The sequence below is a fragment of the Dinoponera quadriceps genome, unplaced genomic scaffold (genome assembly GCF_001313825.1).
Source record: "Dinoponera quadriceps isolate SergipeBrazil2010 unplaced genomic scaffold, ASM131382v1 scaffold707, whole genome shotgun sequence".
In the NCBI taxonomy this organism is placed as follows: Eukaryota; Metazoa; Arthropoda; class Insecta; order Hymenoptera; family Formicidae; genus Dinoponera; species Dinoponera quadriceps.
In genome coordinates this window covers 718992-742567 of record NW_014555450.1, presented here as the reverse complement: position 1 = coordinate 742567, position 23576 = coordinate 718992, and the positions used below count along the sequence as shown (strand labels likewise).

General features: G+C 46.7%; 1 protein-coding gene across 12 annotated transcripts in view; it reads left to right on the top strand.

The window, feature by feature from the left end:
• Positions 1-23278, top strand: part of LOC106744207 (collagen alpha chain CG42342) — a 178373-nt gene extending 155095 nt beyond the window's left edge. For 7 of the 12 annotated variants that reach the window (XM_014618759.1, XM_014618756.1, XM_014618753.1 and 4 more), the window contains 15 exons: positions 1524-1612; positions 3033-3122; positions 3203-3247; positions 3822-3848; positions 4009-4044; positions 4677-4781; positions 6117-6161; positions 7164-7226; positions 14539-14565; positions 14812-14865; positions 15870-15896; positions 18219-18254; positions 19914-20048; positions 21115-21363; positions 23088-23176. In XM_014618759.1, coding sequence (XP_014474245.1) covers positions 1524-1612; positions 3033-3122; positions 3203-3247; positions 3822-3848; positions 4009-4044; positions 4677-4781; positions 6117-6161; positions 7164-7226; positions 14539-14565; positions 14812-14865; positions 15870-15896; positions 18219-18254; positions 19914-20048; positions 21115-21240 — 905 coding nt within the window. In that variant the 3' untranslated portion in view covers positions 21241-21363; positions 23088-23176. Of the gene's footprint in view, positions 1-1523; positions 1613-3032; positions 3123-3202; positions 3248-3821; positions 3849-4008; positions 4045-4676; positions 4782-6116; positions 6162-7163; positions 7227-14538; positions 14566-14811; positions 14866-15869; positions 15897-18218; positions 18255-19913; positions 20049-21114; positions 21364-23087 lie in introns of all 12 variants that reach the window. The other 5 variants (XM_014618758.1, XM_014618750.1, XM_014618754.1 and 2 more) reach the window with 4 other exon arrangements.
• The last annotated feature ends 298 nt before the right edge of the window (positions 23279-23576 follow it).

Below are 23576 nucleotides of genomic sequence, written 5' to 3'. Positions count from 1 at the left end.
CCCGGGGAGATGAGAATTTGTGACAGCCTACCTCCTCGAATCTCTTCCGTATTAAAAAAAAAAAAAAACACGCCGACTTCGTCTTCCGTGAAAATTATTTTTCGAATCAATTTCAAGTTGACAGCGCGCGTTGATGGCGCGGCGCGGAATTTAATACGAATCGGCAGCCGTATTGAATTGCAAATTTAATTAAACGTTTTTCTGTTTCCCAAAGAGACCGTCAGACGATCGATATCTGCTACAGCACCGTTCTCGTATAACGCGCCGATCGGTATTATTGCGCGCATTTAGTGACAAGCATTAAAAGGTCGTGTCAGTGTGTGACAGACTTTCGACGAACACTCCCTATAACGTCATTCAAAGTAGCGACAGTATTAATATATTGGCAATATTTCACACTGACTTTCGCTTTATGAGCGATTCCACACATCGGCTGTGTGAGATTCTTCCGTCGGCAAACAGCGTCGCTGATCGGCCGCATTTTTTTTTTTCAACCATTGACGACACGCCAGACGGACACATCACGTTACATTTATTTACGTTTTATTTAGTTATTTTTTATTTATTTATTTTTATCGTTCCCGTTAGATAGGGTGTTTCGAAATTGGACCGATGAACCAGATGTTTATAAAGGACACTGAAACATGCAATATTTGTTAATACACCCATGTCTACAAATGAGCCGTTTTTGCACTAGAATGAATTATTTACAACAGTTATTCGAAATATTGGCCATTTGTTTCAATACAGAGATATCAGCAATTTTTTTCATGGTCCTGGTTTCCGTTGCTGGCTTTTGTGTGATGAAAAAATTAATAAAAATTTGCTTTAGAAAACTGAAGATCGTTGGGAATTTCCAAGTAGGTAGAATTAGTATTGTTTGCCATTAACTTGCGGGCTCAGTATCACAGTTTTTTTTTTATTGTTTTTCCGATATTCATTTTCAAAGTGAAAATTTTTCCTTTAAATGAACTGGCTAATATATGCATCTTATTTATAACGAAATTACATATAAATGAGACTTCGAACAACTGCTGTAAATAATTCTGGCGTCAAAACGGTTAATTTACAGACATGGGTTTATAGAGAAAGAATACTTGATTTTGTATCCTGTATAAGCACCGGCACGGCCGGGCGGGAACGCCTCGTGTATTTAAAGGGCCACGATACATGCCGGACAATAAACATCGAGTGTCTGAGGGTCTCTCTCTTGGGTGAGCTATTTTTTGATCGGGATAAACACGCCGGAAGTATTCCCGGCACGGAGGACCGCTCCGGGCGAAATGAGAAGTCGGTAGCGAAGAAACGACGTACGAAGGAAGTCGAAGTGGGCGATGGAACCCAAGGTGCCCCGTTGTAAGCGAGGGGGTGGTTGGGGGGACGGGGGTGGGAGCAAGCACAGCAGGGGCAGCAGCCACGTGCGCGCGTCTACGGAACTGCGGGCGTCATCGATCGCGCGAATTAATCTAACTTCGGCTTCGAGCGTCGAAGCGGCAGCTCACGGCCGGCAAATTCGCTTTCAGGGCCCAAGGGAGACTTGGGACCGCAGGGCATGCCCGGACTCAACGGAACCGAAGGCGATCCCGGTATCCAAGGACCCCCCGGATTACCAGTAAGTAGAACGCAAATGAGAAATGTTTCTCCCACGAAATCCCCTGCTCCTCCTCGTGGGGCTGTAATTTCCCGGTGTAATATTCGGGGAAACGTTGCCCACCGTGTTTTTCCAAGGCGGCGAGAGACTTCAACGACCCTTTTATCGTCGGATTTTCGCGTAATACTACGACTAATATGTCTGTAAACTGCGCCGAAGCACGCGGTGGAGGGAAAAAGAATGCGGAGAAGATTTCCGGGAATTACGGGGGAGGGAGGAGGTGAATCGAGCGTGTTACAGAGAGTATATCGCCTGTTGTTCGCTGCTTCGTTTTTTGAGAAACTGGAGAAACTCCGATATTCCTCTCGTAAACTAATAATATAAAATAATATAAATTAATAATGTCGGAAACACACAATACCGCGTCAACGTGTTGCATTCGATGCAACCGACGAAAACCGTCATCCTGCGGTATTTTGGGTCTTTTTTCCTCGGGGGTTCCGGGGAAATTTACATTAACGAAAAACGCATCACACATCGGCCGTTTCGCGCGCTTCGAAGATCGGTAATTGAATATTTCTGTCGTCGCTCGGTTTTCCGGGACCGCAACGCCATATTGTGAACGTTGCTGAATTTAATTGTAGGATGTAAAGCGCATTATCGCGTAATATTCAGAGAGATTTCCCACAATTATAGAGAATGATGTAAATTCGCAACGAATATTATATGTCGCGTTAATCGAGAATGAGGTGCCTTTACTGTCCAGTTTATAATGCACCGACGTGTGTCATGATTAGAGCAATTTTCCCGCGAAGTCGTGCGGATAAAACACACATCTCGATTTTCCTGTTTTTACGACCAACATCCGCGCGAACGCGTCTAATTACTATTATTGTAAATACGATGAAACTTAAGGATGTAACGTGCATAACTCAAAATAATGAAAAAATTTAGAAAAAGTTACAAATCGATCTGCATTGCATTTAAAAGTGACGCCAACAGTTTGGCGATAATTCGGAGCCTGGATCAAAAGATGTTCCATTTTGAAGGAAGTTGAAATAAGTTTGATAAGAATGTAATGAAACTTGCACCGCGTATACGATGAAATACGGTCTAACTCGTTGCTCAGTGCGATTAGAACAAGTTTGATCATTCGAGAGCTGAGATATTTGTTACTAAAGTTGACACTTTTTGTAGTTCCTTGAGATTATTGTGCTATTTTTCATTTCTATTTTTAATACCTGCTAAAGGTAAGATTTTAATAAAAGGAAAACTGGCAAGATATTAGAAATTATAATATGCAGATGCTTCGCTAAAAATACAGCGCTAATGGGCGATACATCCTTAATTAATGCATACACGACGTCGCGAGAAAAATATGGCGACTTTCGCCGGAATCTATGACATATTACGTACGTCGCGCTTGTCTGTCTCTCTTCAGGGAATTTCCGGACCCAAAGGTGAAAAGGGCGAATACGGCGACATCGGTCCCCCGGGGCTTATGGGACCACCGGGTCTACCTGGGCCGCCGGTACGTAATAACTCTAACGCGGCTTCAATGGCCCACCTTATCATAAACATTCTATCTTACGCGATTCCGCCTGTCGACAGGGCTATCCTGGGCTGAAAGGCGAAAAGGGAGAAAAAGGCGAATCGGTGAGTGCGTTCGTTAACGTCTCGCGCGCGCTGCGTTCATCGCGAGTCGCATTCCGCCGCTTCGCAATGTGTGTGCGCGAGCGTCGACGCGATCGATTTATTCCTAGAAATTTTTTGCAACGCTCATTATTTGCATATCATTTGCATCTCCATCGTTTCGCGTTTTTATTACTTATTTTTTCTTCTGTTATTTTTTTCCCCCCCCTAAACATCGCGTGTCAGCGTATGCGCGCGATAACCGTGAGTCGTGGGGCGATCTCACGCGGAAACTGATTTTATTCGGCGTCGAATCAATTTAAGTATGGTTCCATTATCGAAGAATAATACGAGAGCGTATCTATTACGGACGACGACCGTCCGATATGAACGCAGCTGTCGCGTTCTCCGGTCGAGCCGCCGCCGCTGTGTACTCTTTCCCCGATTTCCATTGTACGCTCGTCGCGGCCAATCGGCACGATCGCGCGCGAGAGATAGTACGAAACTGCGGCTGCCAACGCAGGAGTGTGTTAAATGGGACCTGACGAGTAAATGAATTTATTTTCATGGTGGGACATCGACCTCCTCCCATCCACAGAAGTACAAAAAGCTCCGACGAAGACAGGTACGTGTCAGAGAGAGAGAGAGAGAGAGAGAGAACTCGCTCCGGCGATTTCCGCGCTCTTCGTCTGCGATCGCGCGAGAGAATCGCCCGATCGCGGAGGAACGCGCGAATATATTTCTTCGTGATATTAACGCGCAATTGAACGCGTGTCTGTTCGCAGGGAGACGGCACGTTCGAGGTGAACGCCGGGGAAATGGTAAGTCGTTGCGCGATTCGTCGATCCGACGAATCTATATACGCTGCATATCGTGCGCGCGTCAGTTGCACGCGGAAACGCGTTCGATGTGTTATTAAAAGGGAAAATAGGGGGAAAAAAAAGGGGGGAAAAGGGAAAATATTGAAATTCGGAAACAATATACCACTTCGCTTTCGTGCGTTTTCCGTTCGATCGGCTTTGAAATTTTCTCGCTCGTGCGCCACCGCGACACATCGACTTTACGCTTTGTTACGGGCTCGTTTCGCAGAGTTATGTAACCCTTCGCAGCGCGGCAGTTTATGGCGATTATAAAGCAATTGCCCGAAGGTACAAATATTGTCGAACGAAATCCGTTTTCATTTTTCTGATTTCACGCTGCATTCGTCTGAAATGGAATTTTTTATGGGAACAGGGTAGGCGGGGGGAGGGCAGAAAGAAAAAGCGCACACAACCGAGGGATACGAGGGTTATTGCGTCCGGAGTTTTCAGCGAGTGTTATTCGTTTAATTCCGAGATAGATCCTTGTTTTCGTTTCCGACCATCGCAGGTCGGAAGCGCTCCTTCTCTTTACCCATCTTGATAAGCAGACGGCGACTTTTTTTTCTCTCTCTCAACCGACGGTGTTATTCCAGATAATGGGACCGCCCGGACCTCCGGGACCCGCTGGTACCCCCGGCCTGCAAGGTCCGCCCGGAATCAAGGGTGACAGAGGACACGATGGCGCCAAGGGCGATCCTGTCAGTAACTATTATCCATCTATTGCGCCCACACGTATAGAATATATAGATAAAAGCGCATTCCCGAGCGCCCGCGTCGCGACAAAAGACGGATGTTGATTCCCCCCTCGGGGCTGTAAACCGTTTTGAATAACGATGAATCGATCTCTCTCTCTCTCGCGTTCGGTTGCGCGTGTCGTCGCCGCATCTTTAAGCGCAAGCGTTACAGCAAAGTTGCTTTTGTCCGAACGTATTCCATCCGCGCATATTTACACGTGTCGGCGCGTTACATTATCGCGAAAATTGAACAAACGTGCGCAGCTGGATCGGTTACAATCGTAGTAACAAATAGCGTTATTTTGCGCTGTATTATAGCCCCGACCCGACCTGTGCAGCGGAAAAGAATAACAGCCCGCGTAATAACAGCGGGGGAAAAACGATGAAAAGAGGGAGCCCCGCTCGTTGTCTCTTTGATATTTTGTAATGGTCGAACATACTCGAGGTTATAAATCGTTAATTGAGAGAAATATACAGGAGGAGACGGTGCTATTACGGCCCTTGTAGATATTACGACCCTATATATTAATATCACCGCTGTTAGGTGACGAATTTTAATGATTACTTATGGCATCATTTGTTCAGCAGTCCGTCGTTGTGACTCTAATATGCCAATACACAATAGCCGGCATTTGTTATAACGCACATTTTTACATACGAACATTTCGAAACATTTTCAAAGCACATTCCGGCATTTAATTACACATATTTCCTCATTCCTTTTAAACTTGGGCGTATTATCACACGAATATACGTACACTTGAATATTTTGTTCGTTATTTAACATTCTACTACTTTTATCAACATTTTATTCCGCTGTGCATATTTCGAGTTATGCAAAGTTAAGCAATAGCATGGTATTATGCTAATTTGACCCTTCGCTGAAATAGATTTAATACGACCTCCTTCTCGAGGCCTCGACGGCCTCTTTCTTCTTGACGAATGTAATCGTTCAATTTTCAACTTAAAATATTGATTGTTGACAAAATTCTTGTTTTTTGTCACAAAACTAAATGTAAATCGGGGGTCACGATACCACTTTCTCCTCTATACGTTTATAAAATGTCGACTTACGTTCCATTTGTAAAGTAAACTGAAATGAGTATCGGCTCGGTTAAAGGGGGAGGAGGAGCTTACGCGCACTAGCTGTTCGAAGCACCGAGAACCCTTCGCGAGAGGGCCGCGTTTGCGATGACTCTCGAGGCGTGAAGCTATTCACGCGGAGACCTTTGAAATCACCTTTTCGCATGCGATACACTCTCGTTCTCACGCGTCGCTCTTTCTTTTTTCACGTTGCAGGGAGAAAAGGGTGCCAAAGGGGATCCTGGTCCGATGGGACTGCCCGTACGTATTTTCTCTCCAGATTACACACACATACACGCACACTCATACACACGTACAGCCTTAAGCTCTGAACATGGAACGCGCAGAGACAAACTATGCAAGAGGCGAACAGCGACTTGACCGACTGTTCTCGGTAAGCCCGGTCCGCGCGTCACTTTTCCAAAAACTTCCGGCGGATAAGCATTATTTACTCAATGCGTCAAAATTACACAGAATAACTCGAGCTGTTTCAATCAATCTCTGTAATAATTTATGACAAAAGACGATAAAAGACTGTAGAGATTAGAGAGTGCAATAAGATTCGCGATTTCGAATGTATTGTAGAGAAAAAATATCAAGTTGTAACCGAGATACACGCGGAAAAAAAGGCTCCATGTAGCACTAACGTTCAAAAGATATTCTGAGAGACGTCCCAGAGACATCCGGACGTCTCTGAGACGTCTATACGGGGTTTGATTGAAATTTATCTGACAAATTCACACAAGCCAAACGCGTTTTGCTCGAAGAGAACCAAATTCCCGGTTATGAGAGCTCTTTCCTTCCGCGCAAACTTGCGGAGAGTATCCGAGAGTAGCCAAGGGGCATCGTGATCAGAGAGCACTCATTCATCGTAGAACACCACAGAGCGGCACGGTGACACAATTAACAAATTGGACTTTATCGCCAGAACGAAGTACACGAGAAAGAGAGCGGGGAAAGTGAAAGAGAGAGAAAGGTGTTGTACGCGCGACGGCCACACACGCAAACACACGGCAGGTACACACGGTCCCCCTGCATGACGAGAGTATATGACAAATACAAACGAAAGCTTAGAGAGCTCTCTCTGCGTGTGCATCGTCCTGCTATAGAGAAGCTCGCGGGGAGCACCACCTGCGCGCGCGCGAGAGAGAGCGAGACCCCTGCGGAATCGCCAAACCACCAACCAACCAACCAACCAATCCCGACCAGTACCCGCACAGGCGGCGAGACATTGCTGATGGACGTCTGTCTATCTACTTTCAGGGCCCCATGGGACTGAGAGGAGAGTCCGGAAAGCCCGGGGATTCCGGGAAACCTGGCGCCATGGTAAGAACGCGGACCTCCCGCTCCTAACGTCATCGTTACTTGGCGTCGCCGCCGCCGCCGCCGCCGCGGAATTCGCTGATAAGCCGATAAAGTGCGTTTATTTGTCGCGCGCCTGCGAGCCCCAACGGCGCATCGTCGTTCCTCGCGCCTCTCGATTGCCTCTCGAGTACTTCCCCGCGTGTCTCTCCGCGTGTACATAAGGGACGAGGGCAGGAGGAGGAGCAGGGAGAGCGTGCGACGAGCGCGCGGTCATCATCGCCGGTCGGAGAGAGAGAGAGAGAGAAATCACTCGAGAGGCGAGAGCGGACGTGGGGACGGAGAGTTAGAGAGAGAGAGAGAGAGAGAGTCACAGCTTCCGTCGCACGACCGCGTATCGCTAATCGCGTTAGATCGATAGGCCGTAATCTCGAAGCGTGCCCGCGTTGAGATCCGGAGGATCGGCTGGGCCCTGCGAATCCACCCGTTTCCCCAAACGGACGACCACCGTCGACGACGTACTCGCCAGCGAGAGGGACAGAGAGAAATCACTGTAGCGTTCAACCGAACCCGTCGAGATACTTGACGCAAAGGCTTCTTCGCGCGCGAGACTCGAACGTCGTCGACGCTCCCCCGGACTCGACCGCTTCGACGCGGAGGAACGCCGGGGTCGCGCGCGATCATTTCCCTTACCGACGTCGGCAAGTTCTACGCGATACTGAGAGAAAACCTTTGAGGAGCAAAAAGCATTTATTCGACGGGCACCAATAGCATATTTTCACGCTGAGGAGAATGTTTGGTTTTTTTAATGAGAAAATGTGTATTTTCTTGAGTCTGTAGCTTCTCGTGAAAGCAATTGTTTTATTCTATTTATAAATAAGAGAGTTAAGATTGATGTATAAATAGGTTGTCAGTTCCCAGCGAAGAAATACTTTTTAGACTTCAGATATTTTTCTGCTCAGTTTGTGTATACATTGTCGTATTACAGTCGAATCTCGGAAGCGTGCGTGCGCACACCCCGTTCGCTCCGGGCGGGAGGGAGAGGGCAATGTGCTTGTCGACGCGTTCGAGGAGCAGTTTTCAACACCGATGATATATTTATTCGCGCGCGATCGCGTCTTCGTTGTTGCGAGGACGAAAAGGCTGCACTGATGTTTCCGGGAGCCTGCGAGCTTGTAATTTCGTCACGGCGTTCACACGGGCACGAAACAGCGATTCGATCGGAGGGAGAATCCTGCCGATGTTTAACGTTGAAGATTGCAGGAACGAAGGCGAGGAAGGAACGTCTTCCAGGGTGTTGAGGCTCGTCGGTGTCGGCCACGAGAGAAAATTCACGCCGCTTTGGCGTGTTGGCAAATAAAACTGTACACAGGGACGACTCGAGAGTGTATTTCGGGAGATTCTCTGATGAGAATCCTCGACGACGAGATTACCATCCCCGTCGCGTTCTTTCGATTTTTCGCACTTACGGCGGATCTAACGTAAAGGAAATTCAATTCGCGGGAATTTTGGTTCCCCACGAGAAAGATTCGCACAATCAGGACACTCGGAAATTATTACTGCCTGCGGAGAATATTCGGTTTCGTATATTCGTCGAAATACTTCTCCCCAAGTATTTTTCTCTCTTAAACCCTCGCTCTGTACATTCGATATATATATCGCGGAGCCGATTATTTCACGAAAGACTCGAACCGGCTTTTGTGAAACATTCAATAAAACGATTCGGTTGATTTAAAGAGACGAAAACAAAAAAGGAAAAGAAAAAAGGAGAGCAATTGGCGGACGTCACGCGCCTGTTTCAGTCGGATTCGCAAAATTTCGTTCGCGTCACTTTTCAAGTAAACTGCCCGCTCGGTCTGCGCACAACTCGCGCACGATCGCACGTCACGCATCACCATCCGTCCTCTTAACTTATTCTTACGCCGAGTTGGCCGATAGTCCAGCCGCACAAACCGAGAACAGGTTCTCGAGAACTCACAGACGCCTGCTCCGAGTTTGATGGACACAGGAAAGACAGACTCTGCCGTCCCGCTAAATGCTACATCGGCGTTTACGAGAAGACGCATGATTTCATTCTCACCGAACGAGTCATTAGTGTAGGCGCGCGAGAAGGAGGAAGGAAGACTCCTCGATCCTTTCTCGAGTAGAACGTGGACAGCGCTTTGGTTGTCGCTCTTTGCGATGTTCGTAGCGCACCGGAGCGGAGAGGATGTTACGTCATTTCTTGGTGGTGAATCTCGCGCGTACATGGTGCGAGCGAATCTCTCTCTTATCATCCGACGCTGCCGCGACGCTTCATCTTTGCGAACCGTCTTAATATTCTGTAAATTCGGCCGGGAGACTTAAACGGGGATGTGAAGGATCGAGAGAGAGAGAAAGAGAGAGAGAGATAGAGAGACGAGTATTGAAAATTAAGGGTTCCTTTTCGCGGTCGTCCGGCGTATCCCAGGCGTCGGGAATTAATTCGGCGGATCTTGAGAAACGATTTTCAGCCTGTTCCAGCTTGTCTGGCGAAATCCAGTTTTCCATTATGCCTCTTCTGGGAATAATTCACTCGGTTTGTACTTAGCGAAAGCTCGTTCTCGCGGCGGCATCGCCGGCGCCCTGATAATAACCCAGCCATTTATCACGATTCTTCTTCGTTCTCTACATTTCTTCATAGCATTCCAGCCGCATTTCACGAACCATCAAGAATTCCGTACAGCTACATGTCGGAGATATATTAATGAAAAGAGAGAGAGAGAGAGAGAGAAAACGGAAAGGAATAAAATCGAGATGAAAACGACGAAAGCGAGAAGTCGGGTGTGATTTTTTTTTTCGCGGTGCGCATCGAGTGCGAACGGCAGAGTTCACTGATTTCGACGTGTACCGCGAAGAAAAGGAAAGCGAATCTCATAATCGCTCGTTACTGGCGCCGATGCGGCTTCATTGGCGGAATCGGGAGCGTGTCAGTAACGCTGCGATCCAGCCGCGATCACGACGGGAGGATGAAAAGAGAGGCGGTCGGTTAATAATTAAATTCGCTAAAAGCTACAGAGCGGCTTTCCTCTAGTGCCCGCGCGTGGAACAGCTGGACGTGTTTTAAGTCATCGCTCAGCGCTTGCATAAAGCTTGCATAAAGAAGCAGCGGCAGCGGGCAAGGCGTGGCGGGATAGAGAGAGAGAGAGAGAGAGAGAAGGGGGAGGGGAAAAATAGGGAAATGTCGGCCCACCCACTTACATTCGACGAGACCTTTTACGAGAGTCGTGGGAAACGTTGGTATCGCGTGAACATCGGTCACAAGAAAATTTCACGTTCGCTCGAACAGTAGTAAAACGTTTCCGCGGCCGGCCGCTGCGAATAACAAGTAGGAGAATGCGCACACATTCTCTCTCTCTCTCTCTCTCTCTCTCTCTCTCTCTCGTCCCGTCTGGTTTCGGCTTTTCCGCCACGATCCCGTCGGGTGCACTACCGTGCTATTGATAGTTCGTGATACCTTCCCGCGGAACTTTGGCATAGCTCAGAAACACGGGTACGACACTTTTGTCGATAATAAAGTAGACGTTAACCGAGCATCCGCGCGGCCTGTAACGTGTGTGTAACGATAAACGTTCGCGATAGTCGGTAATCCTCGACACATCGTCAGCGTTGCTCGGCGACGAATGGAGTCAACCGATTCGCCGTAGGCTTTTTCTTCAAAGAGAATATTTTGCATACGCCGAAGAGAGAGGGAGAAAGAGAGAGAGAGAGAGAGAGAGAGAGAGTCCGGAAGAATTCCGATAGACACGGATTGCGATCAATCTTCGCGCCGAGAATAATCGATCCTCGCGATATACGCGAGGTAATTGCCAGTAGGTAAACTTGGCCTAAGAAGAATCTTCTTGTCCGCAGTACAACGAGATGCCGATAGCGAGGCATCTTCAAAGGCGATCGTAAGTTCTAGGGAAGTGCCGAAGATAATTAATAATCCCTTGCGAGAGGGATAGACGGATCGGTGTGCATCGGATCGCGTGGGAAATCGTCGAAATTGATCCTCTCGATCTCGAGACTCCGCCGAGCGAACGAAAAAGATTTACTTGTCGTGAGTGCGATCGACAAATCTCTCGTCAATAGCAGAGAAGAAGATACAAATTCTCAAGGTATAAATAACTTTTGCCAATAACAATTTTTCATCGTATTCGCCGTCTGTCTCGGGAGGAAACGGTCAACGGTCGAAAGAGCTTCCGACGTGTTCCGGTTTCGCAAACATTTTGAATCGCTCAGAGCGACTGCCGATCCGCTGCACACCACCATCGACGTCTAATCCGATCGTAATTGGAGGACGAAATAAGAAGGAGAATCACGAGAGAATGTACAGTGTAGAATAACGTCGACGGTGCGGCCGTGCACCGTCGGAGAATCCATGTATCGTAACGGAACTACGAACGACGCGCTAACACTTCGCTCTTGTGTGTACATCCCCGAATAAATTAACGCAGATAATTAAGATTAAGAAGATAACTGGACGAAAGAGGTGGAGAAAGGGAGAACGAGCGAGAATGGACGGAGCTCCGTCGAGGACCGGCGGCTCTATTTGGTGGCAATTCCTGTGCGTGTAAAGTGTACGACATCCACGTATATATATATACACACACATACACACACGAGCACACATCATATATGTATACAAATGCTCACATATACACAACACACATATACACATACGTACACGGTACATATATACATACACACGAACGAACGTGTGCGTGGCGGAGAAACGCAGTTCGCGCAGAGATGCGTAAGCCGAGATTATGTATATAAATGTACGGGGTGTTTCTCAATCCTCTATCGACGAATACTCGGGATTTCCTCGGTGCGCCAAAGCGGACCTCGTCTTTTTATTCGGTACTTCGAGCCGTTTGCAATTATCTCGTTATCTCTCGGTATCGGCGGATTATTAGGAGTTCGGTACATGAGAACGCCCGTAATTATCGATCCTGCGAGACCAGGAGGGATTATCTACGGTCATTTAAATGCCGAGCCGGTACCGGCGGTAATGAGATCTTCAACGCCGAAAGTATCCGTATTCGAGCGGGACGTTCGTCCTCGGCGTTTCGGGACAATCCCAACGGTTTGTTGGTGAGAAACCGTCGGGAGCGCCCTGTATAGCCATTTGTATGTGTATGTCTCTGTAAATGTAAGTATATAAGGAATGCATACATACGCACGCGCACTTGCGTATCGTATGCGGCTATATACACACAGGCTGTCACGCCGTATCGGACGCCCCTCCCCCCTCCCTTCCCGCCGCGGATTTAGATTCGCAAGTTTAGAATCGACTCTTCCTCCCCTCTTTTTTTCTTTTTTTTTTAATCCTCCTCTTCTCAAGGAAGATTCGACGGAACGTAATTACAGGAAGTTTCTCGACATCGAAAAGATTAAAAGGTTTCTTTCCTGAATTATATAACTTTAAGAGTGTAAATAGCAACGGTTGATTTCTCAATTAATTTAAAATGGGCTTTACCTTCACGAAAATGTAATTTAAGATTTTAATCGCCGGGATATTTGGCGAGCCGAGGAGTCTTCAAATATTCGCTGAGCAAAGATCGACTCCGGAGAGTTTGTAAGTCCATAACCGGATAGAGAAAGAGAGAGAGAGAGAGAGAGAGAGAGAGATATATATGATTGGTAGTCGTAGGATATTCTGTGTGTATATATATATATGTATGTAGTATATATATATACACACGCACGCGCGCACACACATACCGAGTGCCGCGCTCGCGCGTGTGTGCGTGCGTGCGCGCGCGCGTTAATTGTTAAGGCGGCGCTCCTCTTAAGCCGATCAACCGGCGACCTAATTGCGTATGTGAATACTGACTCTAACAGTTTTGTTTTACATTGTCCCGATTAATAAACAGAATGTGCATGTGCCTGTGTCCTTTGCTTCTAAAACGCCTACCAGATTAATGCTTCTCACGATTAAGTCTCACCCCAGTAACAATTATTCGCTTTGCATTTTGCTCCGACTGCGATCCGGCTGCCCGGACGACAACAACAACAACGACTCGCTCGCTCACTTTTACGTTCTTTTCTGTCTCTCTCTGTATTTGCATCTGTCGCAAGTTATCACGCCGCCGTTGCAGGCGGTTAAGAAAACGATGATTAAGACGGAAGAACGAAAGAGAGGAAGGGAAACAGAGATGGAAGAAAAAAAAAAGAGACGAAAACCAAAAATTAACACGTGTTAATTTGCTGCGACCACGACGGTGACGCGTGTTAATCGTCGGCCCGTCCGGCCGACGATTAATCTTGCCGCCTTAGAAGTAAAATCGAAAGAAAGCAGGAATGAGTGAATGAACGAACGAACACGAGGAGAGACGCGGCAAGCGTCGAGGTGCTTCCCTTCGGTACGAAAAATGCGCTCGTTCCTTTTTCATGATTTTTTTTTCTCTCTCAACTTTGCTCAAGCTCCTCTGCACTGCCTTCCACGACGCCGCCCCGCCCTCGATTGTCAGTCTGCTTCGCTCTCATATTAATTTCGATAATACGAGCGGATACGGGCGAGATACCTCGCAAAGATGAGCTCAGTGGTCGAAGCGTTAAGAGGGAGGGAAGAGAGAGAGAGAGAGAGAGAGAGAGAGAGAGAGAGAGAGAGAGAGAAGGAAAACGGTAAACGAAAAAGCCAAACGAATCCGATTTCATTACACGCGCCGAGTTTCGCGGCGGCCTAGCGAGAGGAGGGGTGTTTGCACACCCGTTAGGCTAAAAGTAACTCGAAACGTCCTCTCTATTTAGAAATGACATATAAATCCGTTGTGCGCCTCAAATATTTATAGAGGACGGCGGGATAACACCAGCGATTGTAACGAGTACGGAATTCGATAGAACGGAATTTCATTACGACGCGAATCGATCGGATCCCCGGCCAATATCTGCGCGCGCGTGGCGCAACGAAATTTCGTGGCGTAACTTAATTTGAAAATCCGCCGAAGAGAGTTTCGGAACTCTTGGGCTGGTGTGCGCGGGCACGAATCGCGTCGGGGCTGTTTATGTATGCGAGGTAGACACGCGCGCGTGTGCAAACATTCTTCCTGACGGCGGCCGCTGTCATCATCCATGACGTATCATTGTCGAAAATCAGGCCGTGAAAAAACGTGAAAACATTGCCGCGCGCGAATCGACGGACAAACGAGAACGATCCTGGCACACTCGAGGGCGCTACGACGGTGTTTGTGTATGTGTGTGTTTAATTAAAGGGCGTCTCTAACAAAGATTCCCCTCGTGGCATATAGTTTTAAGTCGCTGTCGGCAATATTACGCTCGATATATATCGATGGGCTTCGCCGTATCTGACGAGGTTTCCTCTACCTTTCAGGGACCACCAGGATTAGACGGCATGAAGGTGAGCGATCCACGGGATGACCCCGTTTTCATTATAGATTGCCTCCTTATCTGGACGCGCTATTTCCGCTATCTCCGCACCTCGTTCGTCGCGATTCCGAAATAAGCGCCGATTAAATCGAGAGTAGTAGAACGAGGGAGAAAAGAAAAAAAAGAAAGAAATAGAAAATCGCGCGCGAGCGGTTCTCCGGCGTACGACGACGTCCGACGATGTGCCGATGTCCGTTAAGTTTCTTCGTACTTTCAGGGTGCGCAGGGCGAGCCAGGAACGAAGGGAGAGAGAGGAGATCCGGGATTGCCTGTAAGTCCAATACGTTTTATCAAGTATTTACGCCGTCCCGCTCGTCCAACTCGCGATACCGTCCGCGCCGTGTTCATGTTTATCCGCGAGAACGATATCTCGAATTTTATCGGTATTGTCCCGAGGTCAATCCCGTTCTCTCAGTCTCGGGGAAATAACGTCTCGGTTTAGCGGTCGCCTCCGCTTACACACCGCGGCGAAGCTTCAAAACGGATATCTCCGAGTTCTCGGGTCTCACGTTCAAAGAGTTGATCTTTCTTTAATGAGAAGTATATCCACACTCGTCGTCGATTCTCGGTAACAGACTCTTCTCTTGACGAATAAATAAATAAATGAATAAAAAGTGGAGGTAAAATATTCCTGTCGCGGAGCGAAAAGTTTCGCGCGAGCGAAGGCGCAAGCCAAGTTTCGCGAAAATTTCGCCTCCCTAGAGAAAAGCTTTATGTTACAAACCGAGCCCAAGCAAGTTTTTGTGTTGTTTTAACAAGAAAAATTAATAAGATGAAATAAAAAGCGACATTTCTGTATCACAAGATTGATGTGATCAAGCGAGCGCAAATTTCTACGTTTTGCGAATTGTCACTCGATTATTAACAAAGTTATTGTACAAAATATATATAGAGAACTATAATACTGCTTTCTCTTCTATTATTATTATTATTATTATTATTATTATATTTGTATACTTCTCTTAACATGTTCCTCATGTTAAAGCAACATAAAAAAAGTTTTTAGATGTGCCGTTTGTAAAACAAGATCTGTGTATTTTTCGCGCGATTTGATTGAAATTTTAATTGTGCGCCACCGATCGTGATCTCTTTCGACTTCGCTTCTCGTCTCGAATTCTCGCTTCTACGCGATCATCGTGCAGACGATGCTGAAAACGCCCGGCGGAATCAAATCGCGCTCCCGAGCGACGCTCGCTCGACGACGAGTCGACCCGCTGACTCGTTTGCGCCGCCGTCGAGAGACGCGCTAACGAGTCGATCTGTGTTTGTCCCCAGGGTACCGACGGGATTCCCGGCGCGGAGGTACAGTTGGCTTTCGATTATCGCTCGTCCTCCGGCGCGACTGTGACACGGTCTGACACGGTCTGACCAGCCCGGGGTAACGACGACACATCTGCCTGATCTACCCCGGGGAAACGAAAAAAAAAAGAAAAAAAGAAAAGAGCAGACAAAAAAGAACAAAAAGCAGAACAAATGAAAAAGCTGGCACACCCTTTTCCTTCGTCCGATTTCAAAGAGAACGGGAGCGTCTTGCGCCTTTCTCCCTCTTTCGTTCGGGATTCCATTCTTCCGTTGTCGACGCGCCCGTCTCGCGATAAATTGCACCCTAGCGGAAGGAAAGATGCCTCGGATCTCGGGACGCGTCAATCGCGCATTTTTTTCAACATCTAACGGGCTCCGGCGGGTGTTCCAGGTGTCAACGTCTTGAACGTCTCTCGCACACGGGAAGGAAATACTGTTGTATCGATAGAATCGGTCAACAGCGTCATAAATGTAGCAAATCTTATTGACTCGACCAACAATATTATCGAAACAAATACGCCAGTTGTCAAAACAATGTATGATGTGTTCGCTTCGATGATATCGCCAGCGAATCGAGGAGATTTTACTCCTATTAAAGCACTGTTGATTAATTTTATTGATATACGGGGAAAAAAAAGTCTTAAATAAATGGTAGGTATTCTCACATGTAAGCAAGAATATTACAATATTATTGCTTATATATGAGAATATCTGTCATTGATTTAAAACTACTTTTTTTTCTGTGTACACACAAGAGTTTTTCCCCGTGTAGCTTTTATTTTCCTCTTCTCTCTCTTTGAGCTATATCAGTAACGACGCAAAAACTAATAAACACGCTTAATTACGTGGACAACTTCATCCGCGATATTACTACGTATTTTATCGCCCAAGAAACGGCGGTTATCGCGCCGTTTTTCGCACTACGTGCGCCCACAATGCCGCGTATTATTAGGCGTCCGTGGTAATTGTTGACCGACCTCGTGAGATTCCCGTGCGCGTAACTTCTTCGGCGCATAATCAAGTTAGAGGGTCGCCCGATCAAAATTTATGGCCGAATTATATAACGGAGGGGGAAACGCGCAACTCCATCGTCCTTCTCTCTGGAGTGTCCGGAAGGATGCTCGAGCGCGGCGCTCGTGTGACCGCTCGATGTGCCGTCTCGATGCGAGAGCGTGCATAAACGAAACGACTCTCGTCCTCTCGAATACGAACGAGATAAAGGTGCGTCTGAGGGCAGACGGTAGCTTTCACCTCCGAACATACGATAACTATATTTCGAAGTGCGATATTTCCCTCTTGCCCGAGAGACCGTGACGACCGTTGTTCCTGCTTCTCTCTTTTTCGAAGCAATGAAGTATAAACGCGCGGAGACAATATTATCCAGCTTTTCTCCCGTGTGTATACATTTTTTTTCAATTTTATTTCATGTTCTCCGGTAGAATGTACAGGAATAGACTGTCAGCGGAGTTTATCTTCCTATGAAACATGGTAAATTTTTTAACGGTACATTTTAGTTCTTGAAATATAAATCGAGCACATATGAGATGGAAGTATGATGAATGAAGGTGGAGTGTCGACACGCGTGTGTGTCACAAAATTCAACAGTAATCTATGAAATTCCATGGCAATTTTCGTTATAAAATTCTCCCCGTTTCGTCCGCAGGTGAGAAGCGCGAGGATATTCCTCCGACGACCAGTGTCCTCTTATTTGCCGCGCGTATTTAAGCGTGCGCGCAAGTATGCACGGCAAATAACGCGCTAATATCGGGGAAACTGGGCGCTATTAATGTACTAACGGGTTCTCCAAGCCGTGCCACGTGTAATGTTCCAAAAATGCTAATGCAATTAATTTAGCTCCGGCCCTCTGCGCGTAACATCGTCCCGAAAATCGGACCGAATTTTTCATTGCGGTTTCGAGGCGGGAGAGGGGCCGAGAAGCAGAGAGAGAGAGAGAGAGAGAGAGAAAGAGAGAGAAATCCTCTCTCCCGTTTCGCGTCGGCATCGGAAATTCCCGGTTTATTGACATCTCGTATGTTCGGAGGAGGCAAGAGCAATAACCAAGTGATCCACTTGAAATGCCTCACCGGTGTTCCGGTGCTGCGAATCGATAGCCCCCTCGCGGCCGTCGGTTCTCGACGGAAGAGAGAAAGAGAGAGAAAGAGAGAAAGAGAGTGAGTGCTGATCGATACACGTGGTCACACGGCGCCTTTCGAGCCCCCTTTCGTGGAAACGCTTTTCTGGAACGACCGTGCGTCCCGCGCGCGTAAACGACGGCCAACCAACCGTTTACCGAATAAATGCCTTTTGACGTACCAATTCCAGGGACCGAAGGGAGAGAAAGGTGCCAAAGGCGAATCTGTGAGTATTGACTTAATTCGAGTATACGTTTCCGACTCGCCCGCTACGAGGCTACGCCGCGACGGTCGAGAGAGAGAGACGCGCGATACACCCGTGTGCCCGACTCTCTATTTTTTTTCTCTCCTTACGCGGGGATGCGAAAGCGAAAAATCAGAGAGAACGAGGAAAAGGTAAAAGAAGAACGCGTCGCGCGAATCGCGGTCCTGCGAGTGCCTTGCGGGGATTGTTTGCCGAACGGTAACCGATGGAGCGTCGTTAGATACACGGGCGCCTCTCCCCCCCCGGTGCGCTTCCTAATGGATAATCGCACGTATATCGGCCTGGTGATCCTGGCGGAAGGAATCCTCTCTTCCCTCCCGCGGACACACCGGATCCTCTTGCCCACGAGACGCATTAGTCGATTAGTTTACCTTACAGCAAAGTCATCGGTCCGAAACGTCGGACTGACGACATGGAAGCGAGATTAATTACGCTGTTAGCTCTGTAACATTTAGGTTTCGCTTGGTTGGCTTAATTGGGACGTCATTAAGCGGCGCATTATCTTTCAGTGGAGAAATGAGTCGACAGGGCGCAATACGCGTACGTCCAGCCGTTCTCTCTCCCTCTCTCTCTCTCTTCCTCTCTCTCTTTGCCGGTGAGGGAGAGCCGATCTACATCTCATTTCGCGCTTCTTTGTTCCCCCGCGAAATTTCCGATGTCCAGTTCAACTCGGGGCTGTTAAGCAACCGAATCTCTCTTGCATACTCACATACAAACACACGTGCGCGTGTACACTGCTCTCGCATCGCGCGGTACGTTCGTCCTTTCGCATCCCCGTATTTATCTCTTATTCACGACAATTGCTGCAAGCACGCCGGGGAATCCTCCGTGCTACCGCCGTCGTCTCCGTCGCCGTCATCGTCGTCGTCGTCGTCCTCATCGTCGTCATCGTTTACGACGAGGAAACTGCGAGATCTCACAGAGCGACAAGCTACAAGGTCACGAAAAATAGCGGAGGAAGCTCTAGTGCGGGGATGACACGATGAGGGGGGATATTCCGTACAACGTATCTCCTCTCTCTCGCACACACATATACGTACATGCACACGCCTATGTCCCCAACCAAAAGTTCCACAGCACGGTTCCTCGCGAGACTAACACACTTCGCGCGTACATACGTGTCTGTATACTGTATATATATGTATATACATGTATATATATGCTGCCACCACCGTTCCGTGAAAGCGTATAGTCACGAGGCGCGAATAATGTTAGTGGAGACATTAGACTCGCTCGCGCTCGAGGAACGAAGAGCGGCAACGAGAGTGTCGGTCGCGTGTTCTCGCGCGGGAATCGCCTGAAAATCGCTTTGACGACGAATATGGCGAATATTCATGATGATGATGATGATGATAACGATGATCCGAGGACCGTCTCGGGAGGATCGCGCCGCCGTGGGAGGCCACGGTCGGCCGAGACAATTATCGCGGCGATTTTTCAGCCGCGACGGACTCTCGTTCACCCTTCGCGTTCGCCGAGCCGTACTGTGTGCACCGATCGATCGAAAGTACTATAATGCATAATCCAACAATATTGTGCCTGGCCTTACTTGCACGTCGCGAAAAGCCATCGGGGCGTCCGTGTTAACAGAGGGATGATGCATTTCGCGTGTGCGCGCAGGGCCCGCCGGGTAAACGCGGCAGAAAGGGTGACAAGGGCAACAAAGGAGACCAGGGTGTTCCAGGACTGGACGCGCCGTGTCCGCTGGGACCAGACGGACTTCCCTTACCAGGCTGCGGCTGGAGACCACCGCAGGTAACCCCGATAGTGCATTCGGAGTTTTCGAGGGGAAGCAGAAGTTACAGCGTGCATATGCATATTACATTGAAACGGGGGGGAGGGAGTGTGAAGAGGTTACGCCGCGAGTCTTTCGCGTGGATGCGCGGATTCACGGATTGTAACTGTGGTTTATCGGATTTTGGATCAATTGGACAAGATTAGGGTCTTTCGCACCAACTCCGGTTAATGTGATCAGATGATTAACTCAACGGAATTGGCCAATCGCATTGATCAACTAATTGGCTAATGCGATTGGTCAATTTCGCTGTATTAGAGCCAGTTTCACAACCACTGATTAACTTAACCGACCGGTTGAGTGTCAACCGTAATTGGTTATTTCTGGCCAATTATGCTTAACGACAAATGCGATTTGCCAATTTCAATGGCATAATCAGTGCATTAAGTTAACCGGGGGTTATGAAACCTGACATTTAATCGACTGATTACATTAACCAGAAATTAGTGAAAGTCACCTTTAAGCTCGGTCTTCATTTTTTGGTGGTTAACTTGTGGCTCAGACTTATGTGTATATGTATGATGATAATGTAAAAATTATGTTTTTCTATCTATGGTTAATCATTAAACTTTAAAAATCACCACTTGTTATAAAAACTTCAGTTTAATAATTAATCCTGAATAGAAAATTTTTGCATTATCATCAGATTAAATCTAACACAAGTTAACCAGAAAATAAAAAACCAGGCCTTAAAATTTCCTTTCGCGGTTGGAAAGACGGGAAAAACAAACACAAGAGTGCTGTCGGACGATCGTTAATCATTTTGCGGTGTAACAAATAAAGAATGCGAGGATACTTAGTGAACATTTTGCGGAGGTATTCTCCATTCATCGATATAAATCGTCTCGACTTTTTTTTTTTTTTTTACAAAAGTTATCTTTATAAGATAAGCAAAGCGTATAGCAACTCTTCCTCGCAATTTATCACGAGGTTCTCCGATGAGAATAACGTGATATTACGTAATGTGCCAAAATGGGGTGAGAGGGGGAATAGCCGGGGCACGCTTGGATTCTCGTGTGTGCTTAGCAGGACATCACAAGCACGTCCTCGCCGGCGATCGAGGGTCCCGAGCCTGCGGAGACGGATTACGAGGAGCCGGAGGATGAATACGACGACTACGCGGACCAAAACGGGAACCTAGCCGAGCAATAATGCTCGTTTTTGTGCGCTGCCCTAATCACTACCGACAACTACCACCACATCACCACCACCACCACCACTACCGCCACCCTCATCACTCGTCTCACCCCATTCTCCCAAACTAACGTGGTCCCGGTAATTGCAATACCCCGTAGTATAATACAAACTAACTAATTGATCGCATGCCATCGAGGATCGATGATCGATTGAGTCCCGCTTGCTGGCTTGTTCGCTGCTTCTCCACGTGAAACCTTGTCTTTTTGCTATTACAGACCTGCCTCCCTCTACCTTTGCTGGCAATCGCAAATTTTTCGTTTGCAATAATTGCACTTAGCTCTTTACAATCTTGTGTCGCATCTACCTTAACATCGCGTTTCATTCCAGCCGGTTGTAAACTTATTTTCTATATATTAATACTCTATGTACTCAATATAAATGTTGTAAACGTTGTTGCATGAATTGAGTACTGAAATTGGAGGTAAATGCACACGATATTTGCGACGCAACTTTCTATTCTATGAACTGGCTGGAAAGAAACGTCGAAGATAACTCAGGTCGCAAAAGATGTTTAATATTAAAAAAATAGATTGGTTTAACTAAAAACTAAGTTTGGTTTCTTAAGAAAAAAATTTTCTTCGTAAGAACCAGAAAGGATGTTTCAACAAAAACGCCTTTCGTTCGGTTCGTTCAATATCATGTTAAAGAGATTCGCTCATTAAATGCCGTATTTTCAACAGCGCATCGAAGAGGTCTTCCCATAAATTTACTATTGATCAAGCAAAATTATGTTCCTATACATTTACTTCATTACTTAATAAATGTCAATTTGAAACGAAATTAACGTAAATATATATATATACAATATTATAAATACAGAAATATCATTTATATTATTTTTTATTAATGCTATGCATCAGTTGATTGAATAAAGATGCACAATTAATGAAAAGAGATATATAAATATTTAAATATATGTATGTATATATTTCGAATATTATTATAAATTATAAACTTTACACCACTATATTTTTGAACCGAAATGGTCAATAATTCTGAAAATTCTCTACAATATCCGTTTAATCCGTTTAATATTAATCTTTAATATCACGATAGTTTTTATATTTCTATCTTATACACAAATGTGTCTAATTAGAATAAATATGTTGTATCATGAAGTTTCTACATATCCTTGGATATAAATTTATAATCAAATATCTCGGAAACGATAAGATAAAGATTATTAAAATTCCTGTTACGCATTGTCAGTTCGATTAATTTATCATGTGTATATTATAGTTTTATATTTGGTCAAATGCTCGAATCTCCTTAATTGAACCAATCTTTTCCCCCATGCGTGTATTCGTATTTGTAGTTGAACATTGACATTTCGGGTCTCTAATCGTAAGACGTAGAAATGAGTTATCCGAAGAGTTGCAAGGTGCATGTAAATTTTTACCTTCACTAAGTATCTTCTATTTTTTTCTACAACGCGTCAGATCGATTGGGAAATTTCGGAGACGACGGGAATGCAGCCTCGGGAAACACCACCACGATGAGAAAAGAGCCCAACAAGACTTATTATTGCTGTGTGTGCTATCTCGCTCACTTATCTACCCCCTCGCACGTTTGTGCTCACCTTCTTCCTCCACGCACCGACCTCTCCCTGAGCTAGCTAGCGAGCTGTCGAAGACGTTCCCGCGACACGAAATCTAGTGCGGCTTCTCTGCGTATGTTGTACCCATTGGACGCACCGAGACGATACCGTCGGGAATAGATGATTTAAGCTTGCCTGTGAACTCGCGAGCACGATCTCGTTCATATACAAAACGATCGATGACGCGTTCCGTTCTCTTTCGCAGCCGAGGAGCAACATCCTGAGCAGATGGCTGGAGGAAGAGGAGGAGGAAGAGGAGGAAGCGGCGGGCGACGAGCGGCAGTGATGTTGCAAGGACAATAGCGCATTTTTCATAAGGACTTCTATATACCCTCCCGTTCCCGTCTCGTCACGACGCAAACGACCGCGTTAACGAAAGAGAAAGCAAAAAAAAAATATATATATATATATACATGCCAAAAAGTAATCATCTTGCCATCGAGTGTTGTAAATATGTGTACTTACAGTGTCTAGCGTCCGCAGTGCGTGTACATAAGTAATTAGAGCTTACTGCGTTCATTTACGATCGTAGCCGGCGATGTATCGTCATACAGTTTTACCTGCAAACGTCACACACGAGTATACGGCGATCGATCGGCGATCAATCCACACTTCCGGTTCAAAGTGCGCGACAACTCGCTTCCCCTCGCTCGGAAGAAAGAGTAAAGAGAGAGAGAGAGAGAGAGAGAGAGAG